The sequence below is a fragment of the Micromys minutus genome, assembly GCF_963924665.1.
Source record: "Micromys minutus genome assembly, chromosome: 4".
Lineage (NCBI taxonomy): Eukaryota > Metazoa > Chordata > Mammalia > Rodentia > Muridae > Micromys > Micromys minutus.
In genome coordinates this window covers 52,213,279-52,226,969 of record NC_137973.1, presented here as the reverse complement: position 1 = coordinate 52,226,969, position 13,691 = coordinate 52,213,279, and the positions used below count along the sequence as shown (strand labels likewise).

At 36.1% G+C, this 13,691-nt stretch overlaps 1 protein-coding gene across 1 annotated transcript in view; it reads right to left on the bottom strand.

Moving 5' to 3' along the window:
* DPYD (dihydropyrimidine dehydrogenase) overlaps positions 1 to 13,691 on the bottom strand; it is an 878,881-nt gene that overhangs the window by 217,072 nt on the left and 648,118 nt on the right. The window contains exons 17-18 of the mRNA XM_080916202.1: positions 5,409 to 5,529; positions 4,555 to 4,674 (exon numbers count right to left, since the gene is read on the bottom strand). Of these exons, the coding sequence (XP_080772328.1) occupies positions 4,555 to 4,674; positions 5,409 to 5,529 (241 nt within the window). The remainder of the gene's footprint in view (positions 1 to 4,554; positions 4,675 to 5,408; positions 5,530 to 13,691) is intronic.

Below are 13,691 nucleotides of genomic sequence, written 5' to 3'. Positions count from 1 at the left end.
AACCTAGTAACTATCTTTGAAACCACTGTAAATTCTGCAAAGTGAAGTTAATATTCAAAGTCTTGGAATGATAGGAGAGCTCTGAGTAGTAGAAGGCATGACCCACAAAGCTTGTCTGCTTAAGTGCAATCTGAGACCTATATGGTAAGAGAGAATTAATCCTTTCAAGTTGATCTCTAACCTTCATGTATATACTATTCCATGATGTGCCTGTACACACACCATATGCACACACACACATATACACACAAGCACAAACATACATACCACACACACACATATACACATGCACACATACACATCTATCTCCTTGTGTGGCAATATATGAATTAGTTATTTGATATAGCAAGATTCTTGCCTATATTATAGAAATAAGAACATTACTTGATAACAACATAAGAGTATTTTCTTTTTTTAATATTTATTTATTCATTTATTTAACATATATATGTACACTGTAGATGTGTCTTCAGACACACCATAAGATGGCATCAGATCTTATTACAGATGGTTACAAACCATCATGTAGTTGCTGGGATTTGAACTCAGAGCCTCTGGAAGAGCAGTTGTTGCTCATAACCACTGAGCCATCTCTCCAGCCCTTACGAGCATTCTTTATACTGTCCAGGGAAAAGTAGAGAATAATTAGTGTTCACTCATTCATGGGATCTTTGTTCTACTACGTGGGTGGGTTCTAGACAAGTGCCTTTTCTCCGTTAGCCATCTCAGTTAGTCATAGAGATGTTGTAAACAAAAACACATGTATGTCACAGAACTTATCCTCGTTCTCCCAGTTTCCAGAGACAGTATTTCCTATGCATATTAAACATGACTTCTTCTGATTCCGTCCTCACTGTGTAATCACCTGACAGAGCAGCCAGCCTTTCACACCCGCCTCCGAAAAGCATGGGTCTTGTTGAGCACTTCTTTCATGATTGACTTTCTGTTTATTAAGTCACTCTTTATGAGTTTAGATCATGTCCTTGATCCCCATTTATATTTTGAATCTACTCATCTACAGGTAAGTTTGGAAAATATGCAGGTCCTAAAATAGCAAGGCTGAGGACAGGCTCTCAGAATGGAGCACAAAATTCTTTCATAATGTATATTAAACTGCAACAAGTAGACATTATCTAAATTACAGCCATACTGACTTCTCTTGCTTAAGAAATGTACTTTTGTCTGGACAGCATAACTTCAAAGGACTTTGATATAAGCCACAAAGGAACATATTTCATACCATGATATATACATGTTTATCAAAATTGTGCAATTAAAAAATAGACCAAATAACACTTACTACAGCTCTGTGTAAAATATTTCAGAATTTGCCTCATATTATTAGTCAATTATAAGGGTCAGAGAGGTTAAGAGCAAACATTGCTTTGTCAGAGAACACTGGTTCAGTCCCCAGCACCTGTATCAGAAGGTTCACAAATGTCTATAATTCCAGTTTCAAGGGATCTTAGATCTCCAACTGCTCTATAGCCATTACACTTAAGCACACAGATTCATGCACACTCACATAATTAAAAATAAAATGTTAAACTATGTTGATTACAATCATGAAATTTAATTCTATAGTAAATACATGATTGGAAAACTATATTTGAAAAACAGTGCTTTAGAATTGAGAAACAACTCAATTTGACTGACATTCTATAGCCAAGTCTAACTTCCCAATGGGTATTACTGCCCTTTGTTCCTTAAATGGAACATACTACAGACCCTAATCCCAGGGCTCAGGGATCACTGAAGAAAGGGTTTAAGAGCCAGAGGCAGTAGTTAACAATTACAAGAAAACAGGGCATTCTTGACATAGCAAGGCAGCTGCATACATGAATTCGCAATGGTTACAGAAACATGCACAAAGCTTATGAAGCCTGAGCCAAACCATATTTCATCATGAAGAGGCTATGTGGTCAAGAAACCATACCCCTCTCCCAGGAGCTATGGGCAGTTGTAACTTGCTGGGATAAAGGGGGTGGGAGGTGATTTTCTCTAAGAGTAGAGACCCTGGTAAGTGGATGTAGTCCAGTGGAAAAGTGTACTATTCAAAATTTTTTGGCCTAGATAGACTAAATCTAGATAGATTTTTTTAAAGATGAGTGTTGGGTGAATTTAGGGGTGGAGAAGTCATAAATATGATTAAGATACATTGTAAAAATTTTCAAAATAATAAAAGTTAAACAAATAGAAATACATAACTATGGCCTAGAAAGATGGCTGAGCACCCATATGTAGCTTTTGTAGAGGACCTAAATGGTTCCCAGCACCCACATCTGAATGTTCCTAACCATGGTAACTCCACTTCCAGTAATCTGATGACCTTTTGTAATCTCTTCAGGCACCTACAATCACTCGAATAAACCCACACTTAGATATATATACTCATAATAAATAAAAAAATAAAAAATTAAAAAAGAAATTTTAAGCATACAGCTCGAAATCTATTTTAATAATTATATTTTAAATGACATATATCTTTTATTTTCAGTTCTATAAATAATATTCTGAACAAATATAAAGCTTGAATAATGACCTGGATAATACATAGAAAGCACCCTTCTGGGTAGTATAGGTACATGCTATCAGTCGGCCACTTCAAACTATTATTCAGTTCTTCTTGGTAAAGCTTTGGGTCAAATGGTTGTAGAAATTGACACTTTGGTGTTCTGAGAAAACCTCTGGGGGAGATCCTAGCCATGTGTGGTGCCATTGTTTATATCTTGTAAAGACTTCTAGCCTATTTTGTGTGGTTTTCTACATTCTACTTTGAATTTTTGACAACCCTATCTAACAAAGCAGCAAAGAGTTTAGCTGGAGCTTGAAAGCAGTATGGTTTCAGCAGTTTTACAAGGCTAGGCTTTGGATGATGGGAGCTGAAGATACTTTGTTATACTTGCTTCTGTCCTAGAACATCTTATCATTATCACTTTAAGCTGCCTTTCTGCTCCTATTTCTTTTAAACTGCAGCAAGCATTTAACAGAGAAAGACTGCATTAGTTTTGTCCATATGGAGAAAGTCTATTTTCAGAACAAATAGTGTAGTGTGGATGAATTTAATATAGAATCTATTAGAAATGAGGGACAGCCCTTTAAAAATGTGAGGGACATTTTGTTGTTTAAAATGCGAGTTCCAACTCCAGCTTAGCTGAGCTTATAGCCCAAGCGAATATTTATATATGTATTTATAAATCTCAGAAATGGAGTTTCCTGGAAATGCTAACAGGCCCTGAGGTACAGCTTGTGTTCAGTGTATGTATTCTTAAAGACTGAAACATGAAAGACTCTTTCTAATGCTGTAATTTCATAGTTTTATTAGACTGAGTTATAGCAGGGGGAAGTATTCCAGAATTGCAGCTTAAATGAGAAACCGTGGATGGTGTTACTTATATAAAATACTACCTCAATAGTTCTTTTATTAATTTTTAATGCTCAGCACCCTTTGTGACCTCCTTTATTCTCTTGCTGTCAACATGACAGGCTGGGAGAAAAATTGAAATGAGCTGAAAGAAAATGTAGTATACGTTAAGGCTCAACTCCAGAGTCTCTTGACTCTTTTTAGGGCCCTTGCTAACACAGCCGAGGTTATCCCACAGAACAGTAATAGTTAAGGCTCTTTTTGATAGTACAGGGGTTAAGCAAGAACTGCTTGTCAGGCTTCCTCCTTCAGATACGGTGGCTCAAGCATTCAATTAAAAGCATTATATACCCATGTTTTTGTAGCTTTATCTTGGCTCATGGATATGCTTTAACATCTCAGCAGATTTCTTTCTACATAGGAAGGGCTTTGGTTGCCGATCCTGCCTGTTCTGAAAGTGCATTTTGGTATGATTCAGCAATGCCTTTCTTGAACAGTGGAGCACCTTTATTTTATGTATATTTACCAGTTTCTCTATCACCAAGGAAACTAATCCCCATATCGGTACTGTCAAGAACCTCACAGCATTGTCTCTGCAAGGCTGAGTTCATGTTGTCACAGCAACAGAGTGTGGAGGGCAACAAGACCAGAAGGGACCTTGGATGTAAAGTTCTCTCTTTTTATCAAATTCAAGTAGAAGAGTATATATATGCCAACGTGTGAGGTCATCCCACTGTCTCATCAGCTGAATCTAAATACCATGCTCTAATGGTTTGTTCTGAGTTAAGAAATCACAGTGTTTTAAACAAAACAGATAATATTAAGAGTCAAGGAAGGATAGAAACTGATTTAAGATTATCAAAAAGAAGCTATATTTGAGGAACACTTTTCTCAAAAGGCCTTGGTGTTAGCTTTTACTAATAAGGGCAATGTGGCCATGCTACTGAGGAACTCCGAGGAAAGCAGACATCACGGGAGAAAGAAGGCAGCACGTTCCTTTTCTGGTTCTCTCTCATCTCATCCAGTAGTGACTAGAGCCTCATAGTTGATTTGTTCTACCACATCAGTTAGGAATAATATGTTATGTGAGAATCTAAGAGGATAAAACACATGACACTCTTTATTGCCCCCAATGTCATGACTTGTAGCATTGACCAAGGAAAGGGAATGTAAAGAAAGATCAAACTCACCTGATACCCCTCCATATGTAGTCCTCTTTCCAATGCCCACGGCAGGCCAGGGCATGCCATCAGCTTTCAGTCCCATCAGGCCTGAGACAGTGTTAGTGGCTGTAACGCCATCTGCACCACCTATGGAAAACATGTGAATATCGTCTTTACATCTTGAAGAAGGGACGGTCGAAACCCATTCAGGCTCATGAAACCCTAACTTTCTTACTCTCAAATGTCTGCATTCATTTCACTATTCCAGTTATGCTTAAATGTTAGAGTTTAAAAAATTAATTATCATGGCTTCAATCTCTTAATCATTATGTGGGCGTTTCAATGCAAAGGTTTTCCAACCAGTGTGAGTTTCCGTGTGAATTTCAATGCCTTTGCAAGTCAGACCGTCATTACCGTGGGATGAAAATAAGTCCAGTTGGTAAAGCTTTCTATTGACTACATGATCTACGAATCCAACAGATGTTTATTGTGAAAGGAAGACGTTGATTAGGCTTTGTTTTAACAAATGCAAGGGTCACATATGTAATTTCATTGTGGATGTGGTTATATTTTTTCAAGCTTCTGACATGCAAACCCTGTTACTCAGTGGGTACATACTGAAATTCTCATGAGGTCTCTGCTGCAATTACAGAATTGTTTCCAATTTCATGTGTGTTAATGTGTGTAAATATGATTCTGTATTTATTCCAAAACTAAGTATATGTCTTACAAATTTATTAAATCAAGAAATATATTTCATATATTTCTGAGAAGATCGATATGGGGACACCTATGTGCATGTGGAAAGGGTCTGCTTCCACACTTTCACACCACTTGGGCAGCATTCATAACTAGGATCTGATAACACTCTCAGGTCTTACCTTCCTTCGCTGCTCTTGCAATGCTGACAATATCAGTGACATTTGGGGTCAACTTGGCAAAAAATGGAAGCCGAACAGCTTGCCTAACCCAGCGACAGATGTTCCTCACCAGCTCTGGATCCTGTTCAAGTAGGTCAGTTAAAAATAAAACCTAATTAACAAATTGTGATCAGAATGTGTCCCAAAACAATATCAAAGCTGGGCATGCGTGCGACAAGTAGAGTTAACCAGAAACTGCCCGATGCACTTCTGATTCCTCCTCAAAGGCTCATTCCCCACAGGGGTAATCCACATACATTCTGGAAAGATTGACTTCTCAGTGGAGTCTTTGGGAAATAAAATTATGAAGAAGCAAATGGGGAAAAAGTGTCTCATTTTTCAGTTAAATAGTATCAAGAACACAAGTATGAATGTGTGGTTGTAAGTTCAGGAAACATGGAATTTCTAGTATCTCCTTTGTAGGAAGCCTAAAAATAATATTTGAACCAGTGAATGGTATCTGGTGTGAATTCTGTTATTTTTCACTAAAGAAGACTGACTCTTGTTGAAGTGTATTCAAAAGACATTCTGTGCCTTAATCTTCTACTTGAATGCAGTTTATACTTATGCTAAAATGAATTATCAGTCTTGGTTTGAACATGAGCTGCTCAATAATGTTAGCTTACTTTTCTAAGTGCTAGCAAGATAAGAGATGCTTTTCTACACTTCTTTTCTTTGAAAGAATGTATCAAAATTACAATAATGAAGTAAAAATAGAAAAAGGCTCATTTTAAAATCAAGAAATAAATAATTTTCTATGCCTATTTTCTACAGTTTTTCAAGCTTTTTTAAAAACGTGGGACAAAAATAATTTAGAAGTGCATACCCACCCTCCCAACCAAAATAACTTTTGGTAATAATTTATTTGATTTCAACAAGCACAATAGTTTTTTATTGTTATTCATTATGTTGAATGCAAAATTTATTCTGACAGCTACTGATAACGTGCTTAAATCAATTTCTTTAAAATATGCAACAGTAACTCATAATTGAACTTGGTAATATTATCTTAGCAAGTTAAATTTTGTGGAGACACAAAAGAAACCAAAAAATACAGACATATTTTATCTATAAAGTAGTCAGCAAGTATCTCATTCGTAATTAATGTTTTTATGTGTTTTTTTTTTTGAAAGTTGCTTTTGGTATTTTAACTTTTTCAGTTTGTCTAAGATGAAATTTTTAATGTTATAACTTTCAAAGGAGCCTTTTTGCTTATTTTTAGGGTGCTTAGATTCATCCCTCCACATTGCTCTAAAAGGTATTTGTTTATATGCTGAGATATGTAGGCAAGGTCATTTGTGTTGATTATTATTTCAGTTTAACCAAACTCAACACTTTCAACGAGAAATCTTTGCCATAGCTTGTTCATTTTTCAGAACAGTAATTTCGTCATTAAACATAAATATTAAAAAGCACTATATGGAATGCTCTGTGGGGCACACTGTGCATTATGAATAGTAAAATCGGGAGACTTAGCTGTACAAATTCTAACTCATGAAAATGGAGATCTGCCCTGGCCCATGCTATGTTCATGAAATATTTATGGCCACTACATCGGTATTATGATGGCAGTCGCATCCCTGCGACTTTCATTTCTAAGTTATGAATTTCCATGGGACTTAGCCTAGAAATGACAGTAACTCCAGATGATATGAATTACTTGTATTCTGTGACAGTGCTCTTTAAGGTAGAATTGGACAATAATTTAAAGATCACCTGAATAGCCTAATATACAGAAAATAGCCTGGTGTGAATTAAAAGAAACATTTTAAATCTTATCTGGTTCCAATAGAATAAACACTAATAACCTGGTAGAGCTTCTAAGTGGCTTTCAATACTATTGACCCCTTTAAATATTTGTCAGAGATTTTTTTTTTCCGATTTGATTTGCTCCATTTGCTTTAGTTTTCTAAAAACATACAGTTCTCTTATAGGTGTCATTGCATCAGATCATCTTCCTCTCTTCTGAGATAGCATAAGACCTTCTTAACGTTCTGTGATATGGATGTACCCCCATTAATTTGTCTTTGAATCTTCAACCTAGCCCAAGCCAGTTAGCAGTAATCACCATAGCTAGCAAAAATTTAAATTAAATGCTTGAGAAATTATAAAAACATTTTTGGTCCAACATTTTTGGGTAAATGTTCTAATACAAATCAACAAAAGCTCTGAGATTAATACGATCACCAAATAGTTGTATCTGTTTTATGGAGTTAAGGATGGACTACAACTGTTCATCATTTCCTTATTCTCTCACACTTTACACTTTAATGTGAAATTTGTCTCTAAGCACTATGTTTTTTTTTTTCCTGTGCCTCAACCTTCTCATTCTTCTGATAGTTTTTTCATAGCTTTGACTTGCCTAATGAACTAGGTTTTTATGTTTTATTTATATAACTTTCTAATAATGTCTCCTCCCAACTTCAAAATAGGAATAGGTACACTTTTATTTTAGGAAGAACAGAATAGCTAACAATATCAAAACCAACCGAAATAAGACAAAAAGAAGACCTTCAGTTTCCTGGAAACTAAAACACATGTGTTACAGCAATGAAAAAAGAATTAACTAAAATATTTTGTAGAGCACCTATTACCAGAAAGGTCTTAGATTGTGTTATGCCCATCAGCAGTCATTTACCTTAACTACTGCAATCAAACTGATATTCTACAGTGGGCTAAACCGCACTAAGCTTCAAAGACCTCTATCCTTAATAAAACTCCTCCTTTGCTACAGCTCACCCAAGGACCACTTCATTGAATTTATTGGATTATAGATTTGTGACTTATCCTTTGGCTATAAAAGGTCATATTTCCTCTTTTAATATGAGCCTTTGTTTCTGGACTTTAGTAACATCTATTTGCCTTGGACTAAACATACCCTTGTTTCTTAAAAAAAAAAAAAAAAAAAAAAAAAAAAGAAAGAAAGAAAGAAAAAAAGAAAGAAAGAAACAAAGAAAAAGAAACTTGGTGTATTTTAAATTTGTTTCTTTTTATAGACATTACAATCCAGGATTGGATCAGAGGAGCTGACTCATTCATTGAAAGCATTTGCTACACTTGTAGACTTCTACAGAGCAGTTTCCACTGACAACACCAGGCAGCTCACCATTATCTGTTACTCTAGCTCCAGAGGATCAAACAACCTGTTCAGGCATACAGGAATACACATATACAATAACATAAACACACACACACACACACACACACACACACACACACACCATAATAAAACTAATATTAAGTAAAACTGGGCTATTTCATGATTTAAGAACAACAGCTTGTAATATCTTATGATAGACAGTATTCTAGAAGCATGGAGTTTTAAATAGAATGTTTTCTAAATCAGAAACCATTCTGAAGAAAATGGACAAAATTAAAAAATAAAAATAGCTTAATATTCCGTTTAGCAAATCTAATAAACATAAAACCTAGTCAGATTAGGACATTTTTATTTATTTTTCTATGGATAGTAACAATTGCAATCCCTGACATTAAATTCCAAGTTTAGTTTCAGAAGTGCATGGTATTTCTGAGTATATGTATGTGCATGTGTGTATGCGTGTGGTGTGTGTGTGTGTGTGTGTGTGTATTTTATAAATATACATAATGCATTTTGACTTATTAACTATTTTGTTATTCATATGAAGAGCTGAAAATGCTCCAAGAAACATCATCATCACATTTTCTTGTGGCAGACATAAAAATGACATCATCACCAGAAAGAATTGATGTCCTTAAGGGATAAATGTCAGACCTGGGGAGCAAATGATGCTTCTAAGGATACCAAATGAACCACAGGTACCAGGGGCACAGTTTTGAAGTACTTCAAAAGGGATAAGCACAGCCTAGAGGTACATTTGGCCCATTTGACAACTTCCATGAATCCAAGGATAGCAATGCATGCATAAAATCCCTTCACTTGAGGCAGGGGAACTACTGTGTGTTTAGGGACACCTTTGACTCTTATTGTGTATCAGGCCTACCAAGACTACATAAACTCTGAATCACTAAAAAGACAGAAGGCTGCAAGAGAAAAAAGGAGGGAAATATTCATGGAGAAGAGCCTACTTTTGCCCACAGTCTATGTTCTCTTGGGGATTTTCTGCAAATCTCACAAAATGACCAAGTACAGACTACAAAATCTAATGCTGCACTTGCACCTTGTATAGATTTCCTTTAGTAACAATGGGTGTAAACTCTTCTTTCTTAATTAAGCCATAAACTTCTAATTCTAGTAACTTCAGTGTCTCCAGGTCTCTGGCCATAGAACCTGTCCTTCCAAGTCACAGGCCCTTGTAATGCCATCCCTGCTCCTTTGCAGGCACTGGTTGCAGATCTCAATGGTGAGACCTCCGACGCCCCCTTCAAAGGAAAGCACTCGAGAGTGAGGCTATGTGCACTTCTCAAGAAGCTAAAATACAAGTGAAGTTTTTGACTCGAAGAAACATTTCTCTCCAATTTACCCGGTAATTTTCAGTCTGTACAATTCTTTTCGAAATGGATTTCTTAGAAGATGGCATTTCAATGAATTCACTGAAAAATGTTACCAGTTATAAAATGTTTTCCACTAAGAACCTCCTAAGTCTTAATTCACATGACATGACAAGAGCTGGATAGCATTTTTATTATGTCTCCTTCTCTGATGGAGAGAACTGGGGCCCCTAAGATCAATCTGAGTGCTGATTTCATCATCTTAATTTTCTTTCCCATTATCATGTTCTAAACCATCATCTCCTTTAGCAAAATTGCTCCCTAAAGTGAAATTCAGCAATCACTTGTAAACTAGAACTATAAAAGGATCCAGTTTCATTTATACCTGTGAGACCAGATTTAAGTGTAAGGCAATAGGAAAAGGAGACAAATTTAACTTTCTGTGTCAATAAACTAGGGCAGAGTTCACTGTTTGAGGTAATAGAACTACTGAATGCAAAGACTGTGTTTTGGCATGGAGATGGTGTAAATGAACTTATGTCTTATCGTGTGTCTTTCCTGAACTGTATTTCATATTAAGCATCATAGGGGTACAAGTATTTTGCAAACTACATTTTCGTAGTTTCTTATTAAGTTTGTCATATGTTTAGTAACTACCCAGAAATTTCATTAATTATATATTCACCTGGGACAGTGAGGTCATCCCAAAGAAATATTTTTTATCAGTGTTGTTAGAAACTTTCAAAATTGTTTCACACTGGAGGTGAACCCAATATTGTTTCATTTATATGTGACTAAATAAATGTACATTGAATATCATCCAATAAGAGTAATCAGAGACAGAAAGAAAATCATGACACTATTTAGCATCAGTTAATACACACATACATATGTGTATGTATATATGTATATATATATATTGCGTGAAGGAAATGAAGGAGATTCCATGCTACATATAAGTTCATTTATAAGACATTATATAAAAAGAAAAACTGTATCAGTGAGAAACAGAGCATTGAGTCCTGGGCTCACGACTAGTTCTACAGGAAGAATAACTGGGGAGTGAAATAGCGCAATTTTTGAGAGTACTAGAAACATTCTTTGGTGTGATATACACATTGGTTAAAATATATCAAACTCTATGTTTGAATGTGTTCACTGGATATATTGTGTTGTCATTACATCATCTAAACCTTATAACAGGTAAGAGGATTCACAGATGAAAAAGAAAAGAGGGAGGGACTTCTAGCAAATGTGTATTCTATTCTAGCTAATATTTGTTGAACACATGTCATTTTCGTTGGCTTGTTCTGAACACAAAATGAGTAAAACCAGGATGTCAGAATACATTCAGAAACACAATCTAAGTAATAAAGTACATGATGGAGTAAAATGACTTACACACAACATAGAATATTTAAGAAAACTCTGAAAGACGAAAAAAAGATGGCTTCATAAAAAAATGGAAAATAATAAGGAAAGGATATTTAGAAAAGACAAAAGACAAAACCAACAAATATATGAGGGTTTTCTTTTGTTTGTGTTTATGTATGAAAAAATGTCGCTATAAGATATCAACATAATCCTTTGTCATTTCAGATCATTTCAGAATATATAGTCCAGTACTTCGTACACAGTAGGCATTCCTAAAATAGTGTTGAATTGAAAGAATTACATTGCTAAGATTGACAAATAGTCAGATAAAATTATTCACTTGAGGGCAACTGAATTAGGATTTTAAATACCAAACATTTGGTTTGACAAAAGAAATTTAGGGATATATAAAATAAAAACCCTATTCTTTAAAACTTGATAGTTTTATAAGATGCACATAAACACACACTGTAAGGATAAAATAAAATATATATACAAGCAAGAATTTCATCGGAATATTCATATATGTGATATATATATATATATATATATATATATATATATGCTAAAGTTTGAACACAGGACATTGCGCCTGCTGTGCAAGGGTTTTACACAGAGTTTTGCCTCCATCCAGTTATTTATGTGTTTTCTCAGAGGCTCCCTGGACCAAAATCAGTAGAAAATATCAGAAACTCAGTAATGTGGTTCTCCTCTCCAGATAGCAGCCATATACTCGTTATATACATATTCCCTTTCCTCATCTCTCTCCCTCTCTCTTCTCTCTCTCCCATCCCTCTCCTCTCTCACCCTCCTCCACACTCCACCTCTCCAAAATTTCCTTCTCTTATGTTTGGTTAAGACCCCTCCCCATGGAAGCTGCAAGGACACATTGAGAACCAAGTGTCCCATCCTCCACAGGCCAGAATCTATAATCTCTATAGTATGTCCATATGTGCATCTTAAATGCATTTGTCAGCATGGCTAAAATTATCTGTTTATCATCTCTTTCTTTTTATAAGCCTACAAGTCCATACAGGGTCATGTGTTTCTTCTCTAATCCTTGAACACAGTGCCTGAGACAGCATAAATCTCTTTAGCTATTTTGTTCAATGACAAAACTGAGTCTTCCAAATTGTGCATCAGTATTACATCCCAAGTTACCAAAAATAAAATTGGCTTTTGATGTTCCATGGAACCAAAACTATATATATATATATAATATATAAAATCTATAACCAGAGGATTCAGCCAAAAACCTTTGACTGCTATTCATCAGCAAGTAAAACTATGTGGTGGTCTCTTGACCCTGCGAAGAATGGAAACTCAGTGACGGCCTACAGAATGTCTCAGTCTGCTGGTGGCCTCTTCTGTCTGAATCTGTATGGTACTGAGTCAACAGTCTTCAGCCTTGTCCCTACCTTAACTCTTAGACCTCAGTACCTGGGAGTCTGATGGAGAAGGCAGAATCTGCTTATGGTCATGTAAACTCAAAGAGGATATTTTTTCTTAATAACGTCCCTGTGACTATGGTTTTCTGCTATTTTTCTTGATGTCCCTCATGCAGCACCACTCTGGCATTCTTGGTGTGGACACTTTCCATTGCCATTCTGTTTCTGAGGCTTGTAATTGTCCTCATAGGGGAAGAATCAGCAAGTACACTATGTCTCTGCCTCTGACTCCGGATTTCACGAGGTTCTTTGTTTGCTCCTTTCATCCTCTTTCATGACCTCTCACTCCCTTCTACCAGCTCATTTCCTCTGTACTCCCAAATGACAATGCTGGAGAGGGTGTTCCTGTGTTATGAAGCTGGAGAGGGTGTTCCTGTTCAAGACACCTACCTGTGAACATCTGTGGCCGACAGTTAGTTCAATGCACTAACCTTTGGGGGCACTGACCCTTACGAAGTAATTTATAGCACTATTTGTCTGTGCAATGCTTTGACTATTGCAAGAACCCTTTTTATGAATCAACGAAACAAGCAGGGATCAAATGCTGGAAGTTAGATGGGATGTGTCGATTACAAGATCCATCATTTAGTTAGAAGTCATCTAACTTGGTGGTGCTGAGTTATGAACTAAGACATAAAAAGGCCTTGTATTACAGGCACCATAGTTATGAATCTCCTCCTCCAAGAATAGACTGCTCTATGCATGTGTGAGCTGGTGTGATCTCTCAAGGCTCACTCTCCTTCACTTCAATTTGGCTTTTGAATTGAGTTCAGGTTCCTCTATGGGAGGTCCCAGCCAATAGTAGTACAACCATTCTACAAATGACTACCATTTCTGTCCAAGAGTCAGCTCTTCTAGTACGATATCAATGCCCTAATGCTTGCTCTGGGTTGGGTTAGCAAAGGACTCTGTGAAATATGTATTTTCAGATAACATCCTACATACCTGGCATGCAGAACAATTCTGATTCTTCTGTGCTTTCATGAGAACC